The 27,205-nt window shown below is 38.4% G+C and overlaps 1 protein-coding gene across 2 annotated transcripts in view; it reads right to left on the bottom strand.

Moving 5' to 3' along the window:
* Positions 1-1,606: 1,606 nt before the first annotated feature.
* LOC149580306 (zinc ion binding/nucleic acid binding/hydrolase) overlaps positions 1,607-27,205 on the bottom strand; it is a 155,450-nt gene continuing 129,851 nt past the window's right edge. For both annotated transcript variants that reach the window (XM_089790281.1, XM_089790284.1), the window contains 2 exons: positions 2,670-2,906; positions 1,607-2,567 (listed from right to left, as the gene is read on the bottom strand). In XM_089790281.1, coding sequence (XP_089646407.1) covers positions 2,004-2,567; positions 2,670-2,906 — 801 coding nt within the window. In that variant the 3' untranslated portion in view covers positions 1,607-2,003. The remainder of the gene's footprint in view (positions 2,568-2,669; positions 2,907-27,205) is intronic.

Consider the following 27,205-nt stretch of genomic DNA (forward strand, 5'->3'; position numbering starts at 1 on the left):
CAAAGCGGGGCAGGGACTCAAGATTTCCCTTTCAGTCCCACCTTTTGAGAACGTAATGCCATGTCAAAAGCTGGGTTGGAGAACTTGACCTTCTTCTTCTTGACGGTTGTCCATCCGTCCTCCACCAAACCGGCACCCTTCTGCCAAGCAAAGTCATCATCAACGTAGCCATCCCCCACAACCCTTGCAGCCCAAGGACACTGGAACAAGGCAGGAACATCCACAGCAGAAGGAACCGCAAGACAGGAACCCTCAACCGAGGCGGGGACCAAAGGAGGGGACTCCACCACAGGAGGATGGGGAATAAAAGATGACACCACCGAAGGGCCATCAACAATACCAGACAAGACTGCAACCGGGGCAACAATGTCACCAATCAAGTCAGCCACCAAAGAAACCGGAGGAGAGCTAACAACCCCAATAGGTGAGGCCTTCTGAACCGTGTAGTGATCGTCTAAAACCCCTTTGCACCAAGAGGGAGACTTCTTCGGTCTGGAAACATCTGAACAACAGCGAGCAAGGTGTCCGGTTTTGTGGCATTTCCGACATCAGAAGGGGATGCCCTCGTAGTCAAGCATTTGAATCCAAGATCCAAAAGAGGAAACCCATAAATATTATGAAATATAGACATGCAATCTGAACAATAACATAAGAAATCATAAGCCCACATCTACCTCACCGACTTGATCATTTTCAATTTCTGTATATTAATGATAAACTCATTTACTACAGATGATCACTTCGTTTCTCTACAAATCACATTTGACTTTCAATCTAATACATTTAATATCTTAATGATTCATTCGCTGGAATCTTTAAAATATCAGATATATCAATTATATAATCTGTTTTGATTAACACTTGAAAAAATAAAATTACAAAAATCAGTTTAAACCTTCGACGTGATATACCTTCTGTAAAACGCACCTCTAAACCAACAGTGTAACAGCAGCATTCAAATAAACACTTCATGTCTTCAAATATGCTTCTACGTGTTATCAAATAAGATAATCGGATGAAAAAAAATCAATATGAATTCAAACTGTCCATTGCCAAATAATTGCTTCAGAGAAGTACAGCTGTAAAGGATGAACTGAAAACAAAATACTTTCAACTGCATAACTGCTTTAAAGTTTTCCTTGACAATTAACAGAATGATTAACATGCCTTTGGTTGGAACTAAAATAATGTTGTTTGCTCATCATGCCTGTACTAGGGTTAGCAAACAACCAAAAAATTTGACAGACATAAAGTAAGATATGAGGAGTGTAACCTTTCAATGCTGCAAGATACCTTATTGCCTTTAACAGCAATGCCAACAATGACAGAGAGGGACAACATTATTATTTGATCTACCATAAGATTTAGTGCTATTAATTTCACAAAAGCATGCCAATACAGTGGCAATAGAGGAATGCCAAGAAATAACTTAGAAGACTTTTTAAGCACAGTAGCTTTGAATATTCAGCCAAGTCAATCAGAAAGTTCTAAATATCCAAAAACCTGTTATAAAATGAAAATCCAAAGAAACCTATTCATTTCTGGATCAATGCTTGCATATAAAGAACAATGGATGAAACCAGATTGAAGAACAAGAGAATACATGTTAAGCATCCACAAACATTTCTTTTTTATTATAATAATTAAAGAAGGATACCACAATCTCTCAACAATTACCACCATTTGGGAATTCTAGGTAACCAAATCATACATCCGTCCACAAGGAACCAATATGAGATGTAGACTATGAATGGGTGATTATTCTTGTGTTGCAAACTTGTTAAAATTCTGTATGAAATATATAGTTTGTAACCCATTCTTTTGAATTAAAAATCTCAAGATCGCTGCACAAACACATCAAACTTAATGGCATCTAAATATGCTGAATTAGAACAAATTAAAGAATAAATATTTACTATCAATGGCCATAAATTGATTAAATGGTTAAGGGGCATGTGCATACACCCCCATGCGAAATAATAAGCTAATCATACAAAGATTGGTCAATCATCAGTCTCCTTGGGCAGTTCAGTAATTTTGCAGACCTCAGTTGAAAGGCCAGCATCCATGAGAACCAAGATCCATGCACGCTGCTGCTCTGAAAGTTGGTCTCTTGGACCTTTCACTTCTACCAGTTTGGCTTCTCCTCTTGAGCAAACTATTCCAAGATTCTTTGATGTATCCTGACAACAGCAACTCCAAGGTTCTGATCTCTCATCATGAGACAGCACATGGAAACATTCCTTATAAGGAAGACCTTCCTTATCTGGGAATGTGCGCCAAAGCAGAAGATCTGGCATGCCCGATGACCAGCTGGCATAATCTTCTGCTAGAAGCTTACAAACAGAAGCTAAACCAGGTCCTCCAATGCATGAACCAATGGTTTGAAGATCTGTTAGAGAAAAGCGTTCCCAATTCACTCCTTGGCAAGAAGTTCCATAATATGCCTCCCACGATGAAGCCAATATTTCATCTGCCTCACCCATTCGTATTTTTTTCAATTGTTTTTCTATGAGAAATTCTCTACTTGGGTAAAAGGAATCTGTTCGTAAGTCAAGTGGTGCAGTCTGTGACAATGTGAAGAGAATCCAAAAACATTAAAATCATTTTGAAACATGATGTTATCCCTGGCAATAAAGCATAGGTTACACATGAAAAATATTTTGAACCTGAAATGGAGTCCAAAAAACATCTGGAACAGCAGAAAAGAGGACATCCCACATGAGGAGACCAAAATATGTTGTCCAAATGCTACCTTCTGAATGCACTCCTTGCCAGCTTCCACCTTGCTCCCCAGCGTAATACTGAAGAGCTAGCTCTTCTACACTGCATTGCTGCCCATCGTATCCATAAAATATGCTTTTTGCTCCAATAACAGAATTAAGAGGTCTTCCCCTGACAAAGACCTATTACAAAGAGGTGTGGCTTATCAGAATAAATACAAGAAGCACACATTAAAACCAAGCCTCTTAACAAACAATATTGCATACTTGTAAGATTGTATCACATGCAGGGGCATGTTTGTATTGTCATCGAAAGAATATTAGTTAATGGCAAAGAAACTTTGTTTCCATGCTTCTGAAATTCACTCAAAAAACACACTTATCATGTAATCTATCTTCTCTATTTGTTGTAAATCAAAGGTCTGAAATTAAAGAAGATGAAAAAAAATATTTCTAATCTCCTCCATGTAATAATTATTTTGTAAAGTCAAAAGAAGAACAATGGAAATGGATGAGAATCCCACAAGCAACAACAAAACTCCAGAAAAGACACTGCAGTTTTGTGAGATGAACCTCCTTATAGCAATATCGTGAGAATGCTCGAAATAACAGAATACAAAGTGATAGCAGAACTCAGAATGAATCTACTGATCGCAGGCCACTTCGAGGGGGTAACCTCCTTTGAGCAAGCTCAATACAATAAATTCGTCCGTGCCCATCAAGGGCCTCATCCTATTCTTATATACTGGGTACGATCTAGAAAAGTAATACTACCTATGCATGTGGGATAATAAAATATACTCGCGGGACGACTTACAAAGCATATGCGTCCAACAACACTACTCTAACAAAATAAACAGAAGGAACACATAGGTTCCTAACATCCCCTCTCCCTTAGAAAAAAGCTTTGTCCTCAAAGCTTAAGGTGTGGAAATTGTTGTTGAATCTGAAGAAGGGGTTCCCAAGTAGCATCCTCTGGTTGCATGCCATGCCACTGAATCAAGACCTCAGAGATGGAGCGAGAGCGAAGCTGGCGAGTGCGCTGGTCAATGATTGCCACCGGCTCCAGGATAATGGATCCTTCCGTATCCATTTCAGGGAGAGTAGTTTGTGCTCTGACAGTGGTACCCAGAACTTTCTTTAGACAAGAAACATGAAAGACTGGATGAATGCGGGAAGAAGGAGGAAGTTCCAGTTTATAAGCAACTGAACCAATCTTCTGCAGAACCTTATAAGGCCCATAAAATTTTGGGGCCAGCTTATGACGCCCTTTCAGCTTTAGGGAGGATTGTTTGTATGGCTGTAGACGAAGAAAAATCATATCCCCAACTTGAAATGAGCGCTCAGAACGGTGTTGATCTGCTTGCTGTTTCATCCGATTACGGGCCATGTGAAGATTATCCTGTAAGGTACGAAGAATCTGATCCCTGCTGCGGAGAACTATGTCAACTGCCTGGACTGGTGAGCTGTTGGGAGTGTAGGGAAGGAGCACTGGAGGTGCCTGACCATAGACTGCTTCATATGGAGTCATTTTAGAGGCAGTGTGGTAAGAGGTATTGTACCACCATTCAGCTAAAGGGAGCCACTTGGCCCACTGATGTTGCTGTTCGGAAGTGAAGCAACGAAGATAAGTTTCCAAGCATTTATTGACAATTTCAGTTTGACCATCAGTTTGTGGGTGATAGCCCGAACTCATCTTCAGTTTGGTGCCAGTTTTCTGAAACAGTTCAGTCCAAAAATGACTGGTAAAAGTTGCATCACGATCAGAGACAATGGAAGAAGGGAGTCCATGAAGACGAAATATCTGGTCCATGAAGATTTGTGCAACAGAGGAGGCAGTATAGGGGTGGCTGAGGGCACAAAAATGACTATATTTCGAGAGACGATCAACCACAACCAAGATCACTGTCTTGCCACCGGATTTAGGAAGCCCTTCAATGAAATCCATAGAAATATCAGTCCAAATCCGTGTAGGGATGGGCAATGGTTCGAGCAAGCCAGGAAGGAGGGTCGTTTCACCCTTGTGGCGTTGGCAAGTATCACATTCAGCCACCATCTGTTGAATCGTCTGTTTCATCCCTTTCCAAAAGAAGTTTCTCCTTGCTCGCTCATAAGTTTTGAGGAAGCCTGAGTGCCCTGCTGAAGGAGAAGCATGGAGTTCATAAAAAATAGCCTGATGTAGAGCTGGATTCTGAGGAAGCACTAGCCGACCCTTGTATCGAAGAGAAGCACCATCCCAAGAGTAATGTGGTATAGCAGAAGGATTATTGGCTAGCTGGTGAATGATTTGAGATAAAGAAGAGTCACTGTCATAGCCCTGCTGAACAGACGCTAACCAATTGGGAATGGGCATAGAAATAGCGGAAAGGGAAGCTTGATTATCAAATGTGCGAGAAAGAGCATCTGCCACAATATTCTCCTTACCCTTCTTGTAGGTGATCTCATAATCATACCCCATGAGTTTGCTGACCCATTTCTGTTGTGTAGGAGAGGATACCCGTTGTTCCAGGAAGTATTTCAGACTTTGGTGATCGGTTCTGATGCAAAAATGACTCCCTAAGAGGTATGGCCGCCACTTCTGTACAGCATGCAAAATAGCCATCATTTCTTTTTCATAAGTAGAGAGGGCTAGATTCTTACCAGAGAGGGCTTTGCTAGTGAACGCAATAGGATGGTCATCTTGCAGGAGAACAGCACCCAATCCATTGTCGCAAGCATCACTCTCAATAGTGAAGGGTTTGGAAAAATCTGGCATCGCGAGAACAGGTGTACTGCACATAGCCTGTTTCAGTTGTTCAAATGCAGTCTCAGCAACAGGGGTCCAGGAGAAGGCATCCTTTTTTAACAGAGCTGTCAATGGTGCTGCAATTTTCCCGTAATCTTTGACAAACTTGCGGTAGTAGCCAGTCAACCCCAAAAAACCCCGAAGGCTCTTGAGAGTTTTAGGATGCGGCCAAGTTTTCATGGCATCTATTTTTGTAGGATCCACCCGCACTCCATGGTGTGCAACAATATGCCCGAGATACTCCACTTCCTCCTGGCCAAACACACATTTAGATAGTTTTGCACAGAGTTGATGATCAGAGAGAAGTTGCAAGACAAGCTCCAGATGATGGAGATGCTCAGCCCAAGTTTTGCTATATATGAGGATATCATCAAAGAAGACCAGAATGAATTTCCGGAGGTATGGTCGAAATATGTTATTCATCACTGCCTGAAATGTTGAAGGAGCATTCGTGAGGCCAAAGGGCATGACTAAAAATTCATAGTGACCATCATGTGTGCGGAAGGCAGTTTTAGGTATATCCTCCTCATTAACCCGAATTTGATGATACCCAGAACGAAGATCTAACTTGGAGAAAAAATGAGCCCCATGAAGTTCATCAAGAAGTTCATCAACAACTGGAATGGGAAACTTGTCCTTTATAGTGAGATGATTAAGTGCTCGGAAATCAATGCAGAGTCGCCATGACCCATCTTTTTTGCGAACAAGCAGAACTAGAGAAGAAAAGGAACTGGTACTAGGGCGAATAATACCTTGCTTCAGTAAGTCACGGACAAGTATCTCGATTTCGGTCTTCTGATGAAATGGGTAGCGGTAGGGCCTGATGTTGGGCGAAACACTGCCAGGAAGGAGCTGAATACAGTGGTCCTCTAGACGAGAAGGAGGTAATCCCACAGGTTCAGCAAATATACCAGAATACTTGTCCAAAATGTGTTGGAGATCGGCAGGAGTGCTAGAGACTGCTGATGGCTGCATCTGAATGGAATGGAGCTGAGCGATGACACCATGTGAATTCTTCTTAAGAAGTTTTTCCATACGGTGTGAACTGATGATGCTGAGAGACCCTGGTTGTAAGCCTTTCAAAGTGTGTTGGTGCCCCTCGGCTGAAAACTGCATCCAAAGTTCAGCAAAATCCCAGAGAATGGGGCCAAGAGTGCGTAACCATTGGGCACCCAAAACCACATCACAGCCACCTAAGGGTAAGGCAAACATGTCAGAGCGCATGTTATAATCTCCAATAGAGAGACGCACATTGCGACATTTCCCTTTACAAGGTAAAGTGCCCCCATTGGCAATCATGACTTCAAAGCTAGAGCAGGGATGGATAAAGCAATCAGCCTGTTTGGCTATTCGTGGATCAATGAAGTTATGAGTGCTACCAGAATCAATGAGTATAGTAAGAGGGATCTTCTTGAAGAAACCTTGGACCCGCATGGTTTGTGGAGTAGTGACTCCTGCCAAAGCATGGACAGATATCTCTGGTGGAGCTTCTGGTGAAGGAGGTTCAGGCTGGTGAGGCTCAACCTCATCATCCACTGTTTCCTGAGCATCTACATATTCTTCCAGTTCCGGTGGAGAATCCACATCCAAGAGATAGAGCTTTTGCTGAACACATCTATGGCCCCGAGACCATTTCTCATCACAATTATAACAAAGCCCTTTGTCTCGCCTGACTCGCATCTCTGTTTCAGACAAGTGCTTGATCGGAGTAGTTCTGGGAGCTGGTATGACTGGAGGGTTGTGAGAACCTGTATTTCTGAATGGAACAAAATTAGATCTGGAGCGTTGTAGAGCACTAATCTTGTCTTCCGCTAACTTAGCCAACCCAAGGGCTTCCATCATTGTAGTAGGTCGAAACATTTTGACTTCTGAGCGAAGTGCATCCTTCAGACCACTGACAAAACAACTACGGAAGAATTCATCAGACAAGCCCTCTGTGTGATTAGCTAATTTTTCAAACTCTGTCTGGTATTCTCTTACAGTGCCTGTTTGACGCAGTTTAGTGAGTGCTCCTGTGAAATCATCAAAGGAACTAGGGCCAAAGCGCTCCAAAATGAGGGTGCACAATTCTCCCCACGTTGGGCCTACATTAGCCTTGATGTACCAACGGAACCATTGAAGAGCTTCATGTTCCAAATGAAAAGATGCAAGGGGGACTTTGTGGTTATCCAAAGTATTATGCAAGCTGAAATACTGCTCTGCCCTATAGATCCATCCAGTCGGATCAGAACCATCGAAGCGCGGAAAATCAAGCTTTGGTCCACGGAAATTGCCAGAAGAGGACCCAGTATCTCCTGAATGGTTTCGGCTCATGGCTGACTGCTGAAAGTTAAGACCCAAAATTTTGTCATCCAGATCTTGAAGTTTGGTTTTGAGGGATGCAATTTCCTCTTCCATGATTTTTGCTCCTGTACGCGTAACAACCATAAAACAAGGTTTTTTTTTTTTTTTTTTTTTTTTTTTTTTTTTTTTTGGGAATGGGTAGAAGATGAGAAACAAAAACTTTTTTAGTTACGGCAAACTTGGATTTGGGTAAAACTCATATAGGAAATGGGTGTTCGACGGGTGGTGGGAGACTATCTGGGGACAAGGGAAAAAGAAAAATGAGGGTTTCAAGGGTAGGGAGGCGAAATGAGGCGAACAGTCCAAGAGGGATAAGGGAGCAAAATGAGGAATTGAATCTTGTGGCTCAGTTTGGTGGCGATTGGATGAGAGGTGAAAAAGATAGGGCAAACCCTAAAATTAGATAAATGAGGGATTTAGGGCTTTGATATGTAAAATTGCAGACGTTCTGCGGAAGTATGAGCAGAAACAGAAAGCAAACAAGGAAGCTACGACTAAAAAAGAGAAAAATTTTTACTATATTTTTTTTTTTTTTTTTTTTTTTTTTTTTTTTTTTGAACAGTCGACTTAGAAAAATTCACTCACAGACAAAACAACTGAAAAGAGTTATTGCAATAACAAGAGATATTAGAAGTGAGAGGAACCTGAAGGCCACGACAGAAAAAAAAAATTTGATGTAATTTCCACCCAGCGAGCCCAAGAGAGTGCTCTGATACCAGATGAGATGAACCTCCTTATAGCAATATCGTGAGAATGCTCGAAATAACAGAATACAAAGTGATAGCAGAACTCAGAATGAATCTACTGATCGCAGGCCACTTCGAGGGGGTAACCTCCTTTGAGCAAGCTCAATACAATAAATTCGTCCGTGTCCATCAAGGGCCTCATCCTATTCTTATATACTGGGTACGATCTAGAAAAGTAATACTACCTATGCATGTGGGATAATAAAATATACTCGCGGGACGACTTACAAAGCATATGCGTCCAACAACACTACTCTAACAAAATAAACAGAAGGAACACACAGGTTCCTAACAGGAAAATGCCCCCAACCCATACCCATACCCTTTGGGTATTTAGATTTCACGAATTTAGGCCTTAGGGATAAATTTGGGACCTAACAAATGCTAGGTAATTTTAGGACTATCTAACAACTTCAAAAAACAGATTAAACACTAATTTGGATTAGGGGTAATTAATCTCGATTATAAACTGATTAGCAAAAAAGTCACTTACTTAGTCCGACTTAGATTTTTAGATTACACGGTTAACACTAACTATCATGCTGGGATGCATATACAATTCACGAGTGTCAAGCGACACTATAAAACACTGTTACGAAACATTAACATAAACTGATTATGAAATGACACATTCATACATCTCACGATACAAATAAAATACATACAACAAGGTCTTCACAAATGGTACATAGGGTTCAGTTTCATTTCTTTGTTAGATTTCTTGGCTAAAATATCTTGCACACTCATCGCACACATCAGTAGCTCAAGAAAACCACTTGCATATATGTATATAATGTATCAGGGAAAGCACATAAATTAAAACATCCATTTTCAAGTAATCAATTATTAATGTCGTTTTACTCATATTCTCAATCATTAAAATTTCATAATCAAAGCGTTAATTCTGCATTTACTTACTTCATCAAAATACATGTTCATAAAGCATTAAAAGACGAAATCAAGTATCTAAAAGTAAACATCACACAACATGAAATAACATAATATGTTGAGTGGATGCAATAGTGTCCTGACATATCGAGTCATGAGTATCAAAATAATAAAGTATCACTATGCTACGATGGGTCGGGGCGAGGCCTCACAGCTCCCCACATTTTCTTCTGCATTGTTTCTGAATTATGGATGTCTGACGTGTCTTTTTAAAATGGTGATCAATATATCGCTTCTCCAAATAGTGACTTGTCAATGACATATACTTTCAACAATGTTTTGATTTAATTGCATCAAGACTGACTTCTATTCCGTCTTCTTTCATAGCAGTGATGTGGCAGGACTTTGGCGAAACCATCCATTGCTTGATTCCATTGTTTGATACTTAGTGTTCACTGAGGAGATATTCGCACCATATGTATAACTCATACTGACTGATAGAAAATTGTTTGTTTATTCTTGCCATTACTTGTTGATGCTAATGAAGAATTAATGTCTCTTCTTAATAGGACTGCTAACTTGTCTTTTAAACAAATCGTGTTGATATACATTTTTGATTAACTTATCACTGTAATTTACAGATTTCACTTGTCTTGGACGACTATCTCATCTATTGTAAATACACAGTCACTTGGTCATATTTGTAATACTATATAAAATTGTTGTCTGTGTCTCACATATGTTACATAGGTGCTTCTTTCTGATGTTTGATATATACTCTCTTCTTCTATCTATACATCTTTGTGCTTTTGTCATGGTCAACTCCTATTTATTCTTTGACTATTCTTGCCATTGTCATCATATGTTAATACTGCACTTGTCATGGTGATCAATCTATTTTATGTGGTCTTTATGACTCCGGCATTAAACTCAGTATTATGCCTTTCTTTGTTGCTTTGACATTGATAATGCTAACATTAGTAGCTTTGCACATACTTGTGAAATCCTTTGACATCAATGACAATTGTTCCATCATCAGGGTGTCTCAGCAAGGTTTCCAGATACTTACTATTTAGTAAGTCAACAAGGCTTAGTATTCTGGGCATTTCAGTATTGGATTGGGAGCTTCTTTTCGAGACCCTTTCCAACAAGCTATCACACATGGGTATCTGAGTGCATTCGATGGGTAATTTTAATGCCTAAAGATTAAATGGTTTATTAATAAAATGACTACTAAACTTTAGTTCATATTATTATATGTCACTTTATTATTATAAGAGCACTCTATTCATTTAAGTGAGAAAAAAGATATTTAAAGATATTGAAACATGTATTTATTTAAAGATAAAACACTGTATTTTAATTTCTTCTCCTAGAGAATTCGGAAGCTTAACTTTCATCTAGTTTGAGGACGGAAACCCATTGTCTTTTTGAGATATCACATGAGTATCTCACTTGTGCTTAAACATAGTTCTGAGAATCACGACGATTAATGCAATTCATGCGATCCGGCAATTTGATTTAAGCCAAACGATTTTTTGTGAATTGGTGAATCAAATCAGCGATAAAGGTTTAATGAAATAAGTTACCCACTAAATTTCAAGGGTTTTTTAAATTTGCCAATTCATGGCCGATTCGATTATGATTCGTGGCCGATTCAATTATGATTCGTGGCCGATTCACAATTTGATTCGGCCTTTGCCGATTCCGATCTGATTCCGATTCTTGTTACTTTGGCTTAAAATCTTTATTTCATATCATCTAATCTGACTAGTTTTTTGTGTTTACGATTGGATCTTGTTATTGTATAGTTTAATATTGAAATGCAATAATATTTCCGAGACTGTTTTTATTTGGGTATTTTTTGGTATTTTGTTGGATAATTTGAAAACCTTTTGCATGAAATTATTTGTTTAAATCTCTGAGATATCTATTGAGGAATTTGGGGAAAATATCCATTGGGGATATTACACTATCTCTTTTATAGAAATGCCTATATTTTAAATTCACAGTCTACTCCTCCAAGTGGGCTAGGCATAGTCTTGTAGTCTGCATTAGCCCAATGTTTTGAGTCAAAAGGAAGGTTGTAAACCTTGATCTTGACAAAGACAAATCTATATTGTTTTGGATGAAGGTTATTTGTTGTGTGGCCACTCTTTTATGTAAATTCAACCTTATGGTAGAGTCTATAAAGGGGGCAAGAATCATCAGAATCATTACATTGAAACCTCATGGTCTAGCATATAGGGGGTGGTCACAAAATTCAAGGAACATTTTATTGAACTAGCTCTTGTGATTCAGTTCTACCCTTGCAACTCCACCCAATTTTTGAGATTTTGGCTAGATTTTGAGGAGAATATTAGTTGATTTATAACATCTAGGTTTACTATCACAAGACCTTTGAATATTAATATCATCAAAGCTGTTTAACTGTCATCGAATTAACGGGGTCTAGATTGACCACAGGTTGCTAGGAAAAACAAATGATATCAGATTAGTACAGAGGAATGCTTCAACTAGGAGTTTCATCTTCAAGACCATATTTGGGGCCTAGTGTTATCACATTCTAACTTCAAGAGTAAGCTGTACAATGACAACCACATGGCAAACATGAATATACATATACGAAAACACACAAGGAATTCTTACAACCACCATTCTGTTTTCATATATTGCAAACTATTAACCCATGTTAACCCAATTCTCAGCATATAGTTGTGGGTTACGGAGTATTATTTGAATACCGTTCTACACTATAAATGACTTACAGAAGTTTACCAACCCTCTTGACTTCAATGGGGTTTACTCAACCCATTGCTTCATAAGGCTGTTTCCAGTAAAATAATGTATGTGGTTACTGTGAGCATTCTCATAAAGGAAATCCTATGCTTTTTTGAAATCACTGGGATTTACCCCAAACATGAGAGAGTAGAGTTATGAGGAATATTTGAGTATCATTATTCATATGATTATTATTCTACTATTTATTCAAGCAAGCAAAGATAATTTATAACAGAAAATTCCAAGGAGAATGTAAAGTTATTGAATTTTTTCCCTTTTCAAGCAGAGACAACAATTTTAATAGTAAATGCTTTCATATTGAGAGTGGTATTCGATACCAGTTGTGGATTTAATATATATACTTTATAATTTAATGTTCAATATTTTAACACCAATCATGTGATGTCTCATTAGTTGTATTCATCATTTCTTTGATTGTTATAATACGATGTCTAAAAAGTTTGTTGAATCTTAATCTAGCATGAGAACAAGTGATTAACAGATCCTAGTTGATGTCTCTTTGTTTAAACTATAATCTGAAACTATAGATACTTTTAAGCCGATGTGGGGATTGCCCATTGGAATCTAATGTCTGACGCCGGAGAAAGAAAAAACAGTGACCAAAAAGAATGAAAAATTTGGCAACATCAAGCTGATGAAAAATATCTTATTGTAAGTGATAATAAAATGTGGTAAGAATAGGGGTTGACCCCGCAGTGGAATGGCAAAGTCATTTCTGTTGCAAGCTGTGTTCATACGGCGTCCCATGTTCGAATCCCCTCCCTTGCAAAAAGGAGACTGTGTCATGATGGTTTCATTCATGGTGGAGGTGTGTGTCGTCGTCGCTGAAGGGAGATATAAGGTGGTCGCCAGAGTGGAGAGATAAGGTGGTGATGGAGCCTTATTTTTGGGGAAAAATCAGAGCCTCCATTTAAGTACCATTTCTAATTTTCTAATAAAGAATGATGATTTGAGTATACAGCCTCGTGACAGTATACATTATAGATGAGACTTGAGAACAAAATGATATATTATGTTGTGAATTAGGAAGCAAAATTAGGAAAGTCCATTAAGCAGGAAATTGATACCAGGAAGGCAGAAGTTTTCAGATGCTGAAAGCTGAATGCTTAGAAGGAAAATACAAATATCAATAAACCTTTGTCCATTATGGGATTGGCTATTCTTGGTAGAAACATAAATGTGGCAACCTTATCAAGTGACATGATGTTGAAGTATAACTATGAAGACATTCTGTCAAACAGTTTGCAGATACATACTGGTGGAGAACTAATGGCTGACCTCAAGGAATTTATCAATCTAAATATTTGTTGCTCGTATATCTTTACCAAGTAACAGATTGTACTGATCCATAATACAGCTTCGGGGGTATTTAGTTATTTCTTTGGGACCAATACACAGTGCTATTCACAGACTAAAGATGGACACATGTTTCAGATTTATTGATAAACTCAAATACAAAAGGGATAGCAATGGACTAGATGATGATTCCCCTATTTGTGCATCAAAGGTTTGCAAAGCCAAGTCTTCAAAAACATTCATCCAAGAAAGTAGGCGGTGCACACATGAAGTTGAGAGTTATGTCATTTACAATCCCCGACCTTTCCATTGGCATGCCATAATCTGCAACTATTGTAAGTTTGAAGAGAGCGGTGATGGAAGTTGCAATGAATCCTCTAGCAGATGGATAGAGAGTTCACGTTTTCTTCAAGGAAAGAAGCTGCTTATACAACAATTCAAATTGCAAATACTGTGGGAGAGACTTGCATCTGGAGTAGATTCTTTTTCATGAGGAAGTAAATAGACTGATGATGAGGAAATTATCAGGAAATGGATGGTGAAATCCGAGATAAGAGCTGAAGAATATAGGAAGCCACGAAGTCAACAATGACTGAGATGCGCAATGGCAATAACGGCAGGAAGGAAGATCCAGTGTCCTGATCAAAAGTCATCCTTTCATTCACGACAACACTTCTTCATACGCAATGAAGACTGAGGAGCCGTCGGAGGTTGGAAAATATGCACGGGAGAAAGAAATATTATTGCCGAATATATTCAAAGGACCAAGACAAAGAGACTTACAACAATCATCAAATACTAAATGAAATTCATTGGCAATGTTTAGAAGCAAAGTGATTATGATGAGTAAAATTATCATTCGATAAAGTATATTATCAACTGTTGCTGTAGAGTTTATAATGATACAATTAATTAATCAGGAGGTGTAATATCTATTTAGAAGAAATATGACCTTTCATTTGAAAAGTTACATTTGGAGACATATAGAGGGTATAAATAAGGCTAGAAATTGGAAAAGAAGACAACATTCGAAAAAATTGATATTCTGAAGAAGTATTTTATATTATTTTGTATGGAGACACAGAGCTTAATATGACTTTATAAATATAAATTCAATTATTTTATTTTTAATAATAAAATAAAATGTTCTTTGTTTATTATTAAAGGTGTGGAGATTTAATATCCTTTGTAATTATTTTTTGGAATTCTGTATACAATTTAAATATCGGATAAGTGGACATGGTCATTTAGCATTTTAAATTCGATCATTACAGATATTGTGAAATATTTAATTGTTTTCATATTTGTGTCCAGTCTATCTCCCTACAAGATGAGTTAAAGTTCAATTTGGACTAATTAAAGATTGCGTATATATTTGATCTGTCGCATCTTGATTATTTAATTGTTGGCAGTAAAGTGTGTAAAACATTATAAAGTTGTATGTGAAGTTGACTCTACTGCTCGAATGAGTAGAGGCACTGGTCTTTTTTTTATTGAAGTCAGAAAATCTATAACTTCCTACAAGCATCAAATCCATTATTAACAAACTTTATACAAAACATTCAAACACTCAACATCTAGTTTTCATTTTAATTGAGTTCGAGGACCTTGCCAGTTGAAGAACTCCAAAGCTTAAATTCGCTTTAGAAAAGCTCTAAACCAAGTGATTAGGTTTAAGAAGGTCTACCCGCCTAGGTGTAGCGGAGCTTGAAGTGTAGGGGAATCGAGAAGTATTCCCGTTCGTTGGCCATAACGGATTGCAGAATCCCATAGGAGAAGTGGCAGGCTCTTGCATTTCCAATCTGCGGTTTGAGGAACCAACAAATGGCAGGGAGGTATAAGGAGCTGACATTAGCTAGACGGTGTTCATGCCGATCGATGTTTAGGCTGATGAAGATGCAAACAATGGTGGTTAGCTCTCAAAATTGTCGCTGTCGTCGGTAGATATTGTGTAGCCGACGAGTTGATGTCGTCAATAATTGTTATGAAGTCGACGGGTCCCTTTGGGAAGGTTATTGTTATGTAGCTGACGGGTCTCTTCGGGAAGGTTCTTGTTATGTAGCCGACAGATTCCTTCGGGAAGGTTCTTCGGGATGGTATATGTACGACTTTGGATCATGGTTGTAATCATCAGAAGCACTATGTAATCTCTTTGGCATATATGCGAATAAAAGGAGTATTGCTGTTACATGTTCTTGTTTCATTGTCTGTATGCATTAATTCATTTACCCTATACGGTAAACATTTGGTGTCGTTGCCCGATGGACCTAGAAAGAAGGCAGAGGAATGAAGACTAATGCCGAATCAGTTGAACAAAAATAAGAATAAGCTAAAGGAAAAAGATGAAATACACACAAGGGAATTTAATTTTGGCACAACAAGTGGAATGTAGACAAAGGTTTCAATAGATTGTCGAGGGACATTGAAGCACTGAGGAATTGCGAGAAGAGACTCGATAGCGGTTAGATTTGGTGGAAGAAGCAAGGGAGGAATTTCTTAACTTGCATACGCTGAGGGAGGAGAATCCAGACGGAAGGGGATTAACTCGCACGGCTCGGAGTGCTGAGGGAGCACGAGCATGGAGTGAACTCTTCGTCTGAGATACACCTTCGGAACGGATAGCTGTGCTTGATGAAAACCCTTTTTCACCAAATAGCACGAATGTCGGAAATAAAATGACTATTCAAAACAGCTTTAGTGTTCAAAGCAACTCGGGTGTGCAGAACAAAGCGGGTGTGTAGAACAGTGCAGGTACACAAGTACTTCCAACTCGAATAGTAATGGCTGGACCAAAGGAAAAATTGCCAAAGTTTGATGGTGATGGAATGACCGATCCAATCTGACACTGTAAGACATGCGAAATAATTTGGACGGCGAATGGCATAACCGATACAAATGAATGGGTTTGACAATTTCCGGCAAACCTTAGGGGTGTAGCAATTGATTGGTTTGCCAATATGGATCTCCAAAAATTAACCAATTGGGCAGAAGTTAAAAAGGAATTTTACACTGAATTTCAATTGCTGTGCGACGACAATGAGATTGTAGTAGAGATACACAACACAAAGCAAGGAAAAAATGAAACAGTTCAAGTATATGCCAGAAAATTAAAAGACTTAATAAACAAGATGGAAAGTAAGCTGACAGATGGGCTGTAAAAGAGATGGTCCATTGACGGACTACGCTCAAAGTTACGGAAGAAAATGAAGATCGTGCCGCCCTCGTAATACATTGAAGCATACAATCAGGCGATGAACTTAGAAAGCGAGTAGAAAACAAAAAAGAAGAAGAGTAGCTCATTTGATTCAGATGATGATACGTCTTCAGAAGAAGAGAGCAGCGATGACGAAAGGGCAGCAAAAAAGTCCAAGCTCTCCAGAAGGATATGATCCGAATGATGAAGGAATTTAAGAACATGCAGAAAGAGACGAAGGGGAATGAGCTATGGTGCACGAAATGTAAGACAAAAGGTCACATGAAGGGATCCTGTCCAAAGAACCAGTTCTATGAGATCTGCCAAATTATGAGACATTCCTTAAAAGAATGCCCCTTCAATATGAAAACAAGAGGACCTCAACAAGTGCTCTTGACACAGGCAACTTCCTCATCAGGAGGTAACGGAAACACAAACAATGATGGTGCCACTTCGGGTGGGTACAAAAATAATAATAGAGGGCAAAACAACAACAACAATGCCAACAATAATAATGGGAGTTGCAGCTGAATTCAGTATGATGCAAACGGTCGCCCGATGGTTCAATGCCGAGTATGCAATTTGTGGGGCCACTTTGCTCGAGATTGTACAATGGCAAATGCACCAAAGTTGTTATGTAGATGTTGCGGTCTTGGAGATCATGAAGATGCCAAGTGCCTGAAATCAGGAGTGAATTTGATCACCATTGGGATGGATGAAGAGGAGGTTCTGGCAATCACACGGAAGCAAGCAAAATTGTACCCCGACCTGACGGAGGAAAAGAAGAGATTAGAGGAAACAGGGGCTGAAATTGAGAAGGCAACGCAGGTGGAGAAAGCACATTTGAAGGACACTACTGGTACCTTAGCAAGGAATTGTGTAGAACAAAACATCATATGACAGATATTACAAATTGAAGTACCAGTCAAAATAAATGACCTGCTGCTCACAATGCCTCAACTACGGACAACACTTACGAACATAGCCCCGACTGCTAAATTACTAGAACATAGAAGGGAGAAGGGAAGTGGAGCAAGTACAACGGACAAAAGGGAGAAGGAAAGTGGAGCAAGGGCAGTGAACCCAATGTTGCTAGCGCTCACATCCGGACAACATCCGATGGTCGTTGAGATGGGTATATTAGGAACGGTCCTTTTAGATGCAATTGTGGACAGAGGGTCAGGGGTAAACGTCCTACCAGAAGATACTTGCATGAAGTTGGGATAGTTGACGTTGTGGCCACCTACCTTCTAGTTGCTCACGACAGACCAGCATAGGATCAAATTGTTGGGAGTCCTGATGGCACAACTAGTAACTATTGGAACACAACCTTTCCTACTCGATTTCGTTGTCATCCCGTTGAAGAGAAGAGGATATGGCGCCATTTTGGTCTGGGGTTGGCTCGTACAAGCAAAGGTTAAGCATAATTGGAAGAAGAATACACTATCAATGGAAAGTAGGGGATGATGATTCACTATTGATTTACACACACAAATGGTGGGCGGAGAAGCCGTATCGTCTGATTTTGAAGAAGAGGATGAAGGAAAACAGTGATTGGAACCCAATGAGGAAGGAGTCCTACGATTGGAAGGTGGATTGATGGATGATGATTTGGATTCGGTAAATTGCCTTTTCCACTGGTAGATGGAGGATTACGAGCTCTTTCCGAGCTGTAATATGTTAAGGGTCGATGAAGTTGAGAAAGAAGAGAGAAATGAATGTCCGAAGGAATACAAAGAAGCAGAAGAAGGAAAGGCGGTTATGGCTGAAGCTGAAGGGAAGAACGTATAGTACGAACCCAAAAAAAGGAAAGATCCCACCATACAGAACACAGTGAATGGACCACGCAAAAAGAAAAGGTTACAACGCACCACGAATTCACTAGAAAGGTGCCGACAACAAGGAAAACACATCGTACGGTCTGCATAGGAAACAAAGAGGAAGGGCTTAATAAAAACTTCACCAGTACGAAGTGAAGGTTCTAAAATCAAGAATACAGTTATTAATGGAAAGGAGTGGGAGTCGATGGAATTCATGGTACCGAGCTTCGAGAACAAACTGGGCGATATGGAAAACTTGAAGGAGAGATTGTGTAACTTGAATAAACTTGATGAGCAACAATTACAGGCACAATGGGCTATGGAGGTGACATAGAACAGGTGCAAAGCACGACATGATAAACACTTAAAATTAAATAAGTTTCAACCGGGCCAGTTAATGTTGAAGTATAACGGGCAGAATGAAATCAAACTTGGAAAGTTCAGAGTCAAATTGGTTGGGCCACTAGATTCGAGAAGTAGGTGATAACGGAGCAATAAAGTTGTGGACACTGGACGGGTAGGAAATTTTGGAAACGGTGAATAGTTCGAAATTGAAAATATATTAGGCACGACCTATACCCTCATCGACGAAGATCAAGGAGTAGTAGAATTTTGAAAATAAATTTTAAAAAAAAAGTAAAAAAAAAGAGTGATTGAAGTCACCATACGGCTGCCGTATGGCAACTTGTTAATAGCACCGTACAGTATTTGAAGTGTCTTGTAGCCGTACGGAAAAATAGAGCAAAGATTGTTTTCCCACTGTATAGACTTTTAAAAAGAGTTTAAAATCTTAAATTAGCACCGTACGACCTCCCCTTTTATTCAAGCACCGTATAGACTTTTGTGTGCAGGAGCTAAATAATCACCATATGACCCACTTTATGTGCAGTTGTTACCGTACTGATAGAAGGGTCGATGCAAGTTTTGTCTTGCGGATTTCATATTGTCGTATAGCAATTGCCTAGGTTCCTGTTGTATAAACACCGTACGGCTTCTCTCTGGCTCTTAGTGTTCCACCGTAAGACGGTTTCATGGAGTAATCGTATGCTATCTAGTGGCTGATTTCAGTATTCCATCATACGGCGAATTGGGAGAGGAAGATTGGCCGAGTGAAGCTTTGCAGAGGATTTTGTTGTGTGTTGTGGTAGTTGGATTCAAACCCTAAACGGTTTGTACTTGCATTTTTGTTTTGTTGAGCTTGTTTTGAGAGCACGACAAGGGATTTGAAGTGGCGAATATAGGTAGCACTTTCAACACGTTCATGGCAATGCCATCCTCCATCCAACCACAATACGACCATGTTTAGGGGTGTGCGAGCATTCGTAGTGATTTGTCTAAATTGTTTAACCATACAACATAAGCTCATAGATTAGCAGAAGGAAGCAGTCAGAAGAGAAGGTAGAAGGAAGCAGTTAGTAGAGGAGTAAAGAAAAAAACAACGATAGATCAAACCAATTCAGAATGAGTAATGCATGATGCCAAAGGGAAGGGAAAGATAGAAACAGGTAGTAAAACATAAGCAGTTGGTTGAAAGAGTGTGGAATCGGAAGAAAATCACAAAAATGGTGTGTTCCATGGAGTTTTGTGTGGGTTTGAGGGTGCTGATTTGGTCTTGGCGGTGGGGGCGCTGCCCCTTGACCCCTTGGGGGCGATGTCCCCTAGACCTCTAGTCGGTGCAGTTATCAGTTGTGGGAAGTGTGACTAGTTGGTGAGACCTGGAGCTGCTGCAGGCATAGAGTGGTTGTATACTAGAGGTGGAGAGAACAACAGAGTAAGCCTTTCGAGAGGGGTGATACACTTTGAGGCACTTGGAGTAGGTGTTGGATGTGAAGCTGTCTTGGTGGATGCATAGAGAGCTCTGGAGGAGTTGATCATCCAGTTGAAGGCAGTGCAACAACACTTGGCTTAGGGTACCTAAGAGTTGGAAATAAGAGAAAGCAGGACAGGTGGCTATCACGGTCAGCTTGATTAAGGAGACAGTATTGTGTTAGTAGAGGTTACAGATGCAATGTGGTTTGGAGACTAGTTTGGTGCAGGCACGAGACGAACGTGAAAGTGGTGTGATAGAAACAAATCTATTTTGTTGTAGTTAGTCAGTTAATGTATTCCGTTTTTTTAATCTGTCTTGGATATTTTGTAATTGTCGTTCGGAGACGACTTTTTTCTTTTGGGGGGGATGATGTCGTCGGTAGATATTGTGTAGGCGACGGGTTGATGTTATTGGTAATTGTTATGAAGCAGATGGGTCCCTTCGGGAAGGTTATTGTTATGTAGCTGACGGGTCCCTTCGGGAAGGTTCTTGTTATGTAGCCGACAAACCCCTTCAGGAAGGTTCTTTGGGATGGTATATGTATAACTTTGGATCATGGTTGTAATCATTAGAAGCACTATGTAATCTTTTTGGCATATATGCGAATAAAAGGAGTATTGCTGTTACATGTTCTTGTTTCATTGTTTGCATGCATTAATTCATTTACCCCATATGGTAAATAGTCGCTAGGCTAGGGGTGCTCACGGACCTTGTGCTGGACCCACGGTGGAGTGTGGTAGTTGTGCCCATCGGGCTTGGTGTCCTTGTTGGGCTTCTGTGCTCACGGTTCTTGAGTGTTGGTTTCGGGGATGAGGTCCCCTAGATTGTGACCTCATTGGTTTGTACCTCCAGTCGAAAGCGAAATATTATCAATCAAAAAGAATGTGGTAAAAATAAATTGCAAATTTTAATATATGATAAAGAGCTAAAAAATCAAATCTTTCATTATAAATATTTGGTTGAATGAATGTTAATTCTTTTATAACTTTTTATTATCAGTTATTTGAAATTTAAATTTTTAGTCAACTATATCCAAAATAATTATTCCTAAAAAATTTCAATTCTTCCTATTTAATTTCTAATGCTTATTAACCTCCCTCTATTTATAAGCAAAGATTAACGTGTTTGCATTTGTGCTACACTTCTCTGTGAAAATAAATGAAATCATCTTGAAAAGAAATGAAACCATTTCTTTCCATTTGTTCAATTCAATATATTAATTTCCTTTGAGAGGTACTAAAAAATGCAGAACAACCCCCAGTTTTATAGAAAAAAGAAGCCTATTTAAAGAAACTTTTTGTGCAACAAATCAAAGACCTGAAATTCAAAGCAATCATCTACTCTAAATACTTGTCAATATGCATTCTAAGCTATGAAAAAAAAAGTAATAAACATCTACATTCCTATGAGTTCTACTGTTACTTTACGATTCAATGAAATACCAGGTGTATATCTTTCTATCAGCGTACCTATTGCACCCCCTTTCGGTGCAAATGCAGTCATATGTTTGATATTGGCAAGCAACAATCAAAATCTAATTTTTTAAATATCCCATACACCATAATCTGAATTTTTTTGCAACCCTACACATTAGAAGTAATGGAATAAACTAAAATTGTCTGAATCGCATCCAATTAATGCATTTGAGCTTCAATATATGTAATTTAGCAGCTATTAGCATGTCCAAAGATCAATCTTCAATGCCTGGTCACTTAGGTTGAAAATCTACCTGTGAAAAGCTTCCAGCTGGCCGCACTCAACTCCTATTTGCTTTTGCTAGCTTGTGCCAGATCTGGTTGACCTACAACAACCCCATTGTTGGGGTTCCTCCAAATCTTTGCCAAAATAACTCTTTCAAGGAGATTGTGAGGTTTCTGCTCTGACTTGTGTGCCATTTAAGAATTTCTCTTTCCTCCAATTTAAAATTTTGGACAGCAATTAAAGGGATACCATGCTTTATTATTGGCATGACCTCCCTTAGTTTCTATAACTGTATTAAGGAGTGATCCTTCATTAATGCTTTCTTTCTTGCATGGTTTCTGGGCAAACAAAACCACAACCAATTACCTTTCTCCTCCAAATTTTCTTTAATGCATTCCTTTCATTTTTTTTCCCTATATCTTATTTCTAATGTTTGAAAAAATAAATTATTGTTGAACTTGTACATGAACACGAACCTTTTGGCATAGCTCATGATTAATTGACCAACAAGGAACATCTACATTGATGCAAGACTGTTGGTGTAATGATGTAGTCATAAACAATGCATCTGTCACAGTTGAAGAGGAAACAGTGGTAGAGTTAGATTATTGACTACCTACAGAGCAATTCTAGATTCTTACAGTGAATTTCTAACCCGTTGACCTTTTTTTGGGACCATTGTAATCTGTCAAGGCTTCTTTTTGCATTAGTTCTGAGCACAGGTCTTATCTTGAAACTCAATTTAATTCATTTGCTACCAAATTTTGAAATGAAGTCTTGCACTGAGTGTATAAATTGCTTGCTCAGGAGTTGTGCTGCATCTAGCTTGGTTTGTTTCTAGTTTGACTGCCTCTGTTCATGAGTCTTGTTAATCAAAATGTTAGGAACCTGTGTGTTCCTTCTGTTTATTTTGTTAGAGTAGTGTTGTTGGACGCATATGCTTTGTAAGTCGTCCCGCGAGTATATTTTATTATCCCACATGCATAGGTAGTATTACTTTTCTAGATCGTACCCAGTATATAAGAATAGGATGAGGCCCTTGATGGGCACGGACGAATTTATTGTATTGAGCTTGCTCAAAGGAGGTTACCCCCTCGAAGTGGCCTGCGATCAGTAGATTCATTCTGAGTTCTGCTATCACTTTGTATTCTGTTATTTCGAGCATTCTCACGATATTGCTATAAGGAGGTTCATCTCATTTCCACCCCCCTAGCCTCTTTTGTTGACTTTTATGGTTACTCAAAAATTCAATTTTTGCTTTGTCGCGAAAATTGATTGATTTCATCATCAGTTGGGAACTTTAACTCCACCTTGAGGTTAGCCTTAGGTCTAGTTGAGTTAGAAGCCTCTAGAACTTTTGGGCAAGTGGGGGGAGTTATTGCTTGTAGAGGTGGTTGAGTTTAGAACCTTATTTAGAGGCAATTTTGAGAATGTTTGGGGTGTTCACCCAACCTTTAGTTTTAGAAGGATTTTCAAAATTGAAGAAGGAGAGGAAAGCAAGCTCATCTCAAACTTGTTCATTTGCCATAACCTAATTTCTTTAAGGTAGGAATATTTCACCTCTTTTTGGTTTTATGTTGTGCTTCATGTGTTCAGTTTCATTGTTTATGTATGTATGTGTGTGTGTTGAGTATGTTGAGAGGGATTGAAAACAAGTTTTCTTCAATGTCTTTCCTTTGTGTTTGCTTTGAATTTTGAAGTTTCTTTTATGGGTGTTTTGGCATTACTCACCCTCGAATAGGGCAGAAGTGGCCATTCTCGAGGAAAGGTCTTCAGTTGGACTCCAACAGTGTAGAGTCTCTTCTCAAGATGAGAAGAGGCAAAGAGGGTAGGGTGTTATGGGCCCCTACTTGTCAGCACAAACCACGTATGAGTTTTGACACGTAAGAATGGAAGAATGGAAATTCGAGTTATAGCCCCAATTGGGCACCTGTTTTGGTGGTGTCTGACATCTCCTGTTGGAAAAATCCACCTTCTCCCTAGTTTTAGTTCAATGTCGAACCTATTGTGAAAACCCAGTATGGGAATGAATATCTGATTTTGTCTTCATGATATATTTGATTGTCTCCTGGTCAGTTTTCATTCTCTCCACGATCACCGTAATATATTGCAAAATTCGAAATAAATCCCTTGTTGAGGGCCAAGAAGGAAATTTAACTTCTTATTGAAATTCAGTTATGTTTGGGAATTGAAATCCTGTGTAAAAATGTTATTTAAACTTATTGTTGAAACGGCAACGATGTCGGGTTTTCTTAATTGTTCTTTCCTAGCAGAGCCTTTGAATCAAGTGGTCAATAAAATAATGATTGAGTAATATCGTTTCTTATGAACTTTTCGTATTTTCAATTGTATGTATGTGCATCAAAAATGAGATGAAATAATGATGTTCAATTATGCAAATTTCAAAGTTCAAATATGTTAAGGCAAAAAAATTATGTTATGTTTGGATCGTAGATTCATTTTCGTGATTATTGAAAAACTAAAATCAATCTTACTTTGTTGTTTAAATGGATCATTCAAATTCTTGGTTTAACTAGGTATGTAGTAAGTCCTATTAGATTAATAATAAAAAAATTCCACCTTGAAAAAAAAAATAAGTTGCTTAAAAAAAATCTACACTCAGCAAATTTCCCAACACTTAAGAAAAAAAAAATTTGCCTCCTAAGAGTAAAAACTCTCTGGAGTTTGTATGAAAAAAAAAATTTAATTCCCTTGTGTTGACAGGGAATATTCCCTATAGATACTCCTTTAAAATTTAAATACAAAAAAAAAATATAATAAAAATAGTAATTATAATAAAAAGGAGCATAGAAAATGTATTAAGCAAATATCCTAACTCTACCCACTTTACTTTGTCATAACTATTTCTACCTTCCTTCCTTAGTGCCAGTTTTGAACTTGGGGAAAATGATATTCAAAAACTTAGTCAATATAATTAATGCCAAGATAAACTTTGGCCTTTTTCTGACTTGACCATGGAATTAAGATTTAATATACCCCCACCACTTGTCATAAGTCAAATCAGCTATTAAATATGCGCAGTTTTGGTTATGCATAGGTTAGATTTTATCCCAAACAATTTTCAGAACCTTTTTGTATTACTTTATGCCTCCTCCCAAGGCTGGCGTACTTTCTTTGCATCTTGTTGGGCAGCATGGGGAAACTTGAACCTTGTGCCCACATTGGAAAAGTTGATGTGGGTTAAGGGAGTTTAGGGGTGTGTCTGGGGTTAAGTTAGCATATAGTTTAGGTTAGTTAAGTTAAATTAGTTAGTGTTTTAAATAGAGATTTAAATGTAGTTTGTTTAGCTTAGTAAATTATTTTTGAATTAAAGTTTTATAGTATAGGTAAGTTTAAAAATGGTTTAAGTAGGATATTATTAAAATTTAATTAATAAAAGTTAGTTAGTTTCATGTTAAGAGATTTGCTATTAGTGTGTTAGTAATTAATGTTGTAAGTTAACAAATTTGTTTGTTTAGAATTTAGTTTTAAATTCAAATTAGTTTTAGTTTAGTGTGCTTTGGATTACTATTATTTGAATTTTGTTTTAGTTAGTATTCTTTTTTAATAATGTTTTAATTATTAGTGTAGTATACATTAGATCGATAGATAATGTTATTTTGTCTTGCTTTATTATTTTAGTCATATTTAGTTTAATTTGTATTGTTATTTTATTAGGAATGTTATTTCTAATAATTAATAGATTTAAATAAATTTTAAACGAAGTTTTATTATGGATGAAATGTTATATTAATTAGAATTTTTTTTATTTTTTGAAATAATTAGACTCATAATTATTCGAATGAACAATTTATCTTGTAACTTAATAATTTGCTTAATTAATGCTTTAATAACTAATGTTATCTGAATGATTTAATTGCATTGTTCATTAATGGTTTTAAAAGTATATAAAAGTAACAATGTGATAAATTCTTTAGTAAATTGAAATTGGATTGTTTAAATTAATTAATCAATTAAATAATTTAAGTTTAAGTTTGACGATCTATGTATACTCGTTGATTATAAACTTAAGGTGAATTGTAGTGAACCTATACTTTCACTTGCGAAACAAATATATTAAACCTTAGTGGATTAAACCTTTAAAAAAAAATTAAAAAAATTGACGTATGTTCTTGCCCTGTTTTTTTTTGGGCATGACATTTTGGTATCAAAGCCTGATTTCAACACTAGAACCTAAAACCATTATGCTTTTGAAACTCAAGCTAAACTTTTAATTGTGTAGGATGCCTCCCGTTACACAAAGCAACCAACGAGGCAGAGGTCGTAGGGCGAGAGGTGGTAGAGCAAGACAGGAGGATGGACCACCACCACCACCGTTGAACCCTAACCAGGACATTTTGGATGCCCTTCAAACATTGATTGGTGTAGTTCAGTAGAGGGTACTACTTGTAATACAGCCAGGACAGCAAATTCCCATAGTGGAAGCACAAGGACCCGGAGGAGGCAGAGAGAGGACTAGGAGTCCCCCACCGAGGCAGACAGAGGGACAGGGTGAGCACGAGGGTGAGTCAATACACCAAAGAGGACCCCCACTTGACAGACCTCCTAGACATATAGGAGATGATATCAGGGAGTTAATACGACTTGGGCCACCATTCTTTACCGGTTCCACTGAGGGAACAATAACAGAGGCCTGGTTAGAGAGCCTACAGTGGTGCTTTGGATTACGTCCTTATGGGAGTAATCTAAAGGCACGTCTAGCAGTCCATCAGCTGAGAGGAGATGCCTCCAATTGCTGGCATCAAGAGGAGACTATAGGAGAAGTGAGGATGGATACCCTCACATGGGAGTCATTCTTGGAGAGATTCCGAGAGAGGTACCTGTCCGAGCACTTCAGAAATAAGCAAATAGAGGAGTTTCATTCTCTATATCAGAAGGGTCTCACAGTAGCTCAGTACGAGAGCAGGTTTCTCGAGCTCCTTCCTTATGTTGAATACATGAAGGACGAGAAATTGTAAGTGCATCGCTTCATCATGGAACTGAATTTTTCACTTTAGGGTCCAGTCCGTTTGGCCTTCCTTACCACCTTCAGACAGGTAGTGGAGATAGCACTAGTTGCTGAGGATACTCGAGGTAG

Source organism: Cupressus sempervirens, chromosome 1, assembly GCF_028749045.1.
Source record: "Cupressus sempervirens isolate cs-2001-9-10 chromosome 1, ASM2874904v1, whole genome shotgun sequence".
NCBI classification, from domain to species: domain Eukaryota; kingdom Viridiplantae; phylum Streptophyta; class Pinopsida; order Cupressales; family Cupressaceae; genus Cupressus; species Cupressus sempervirens.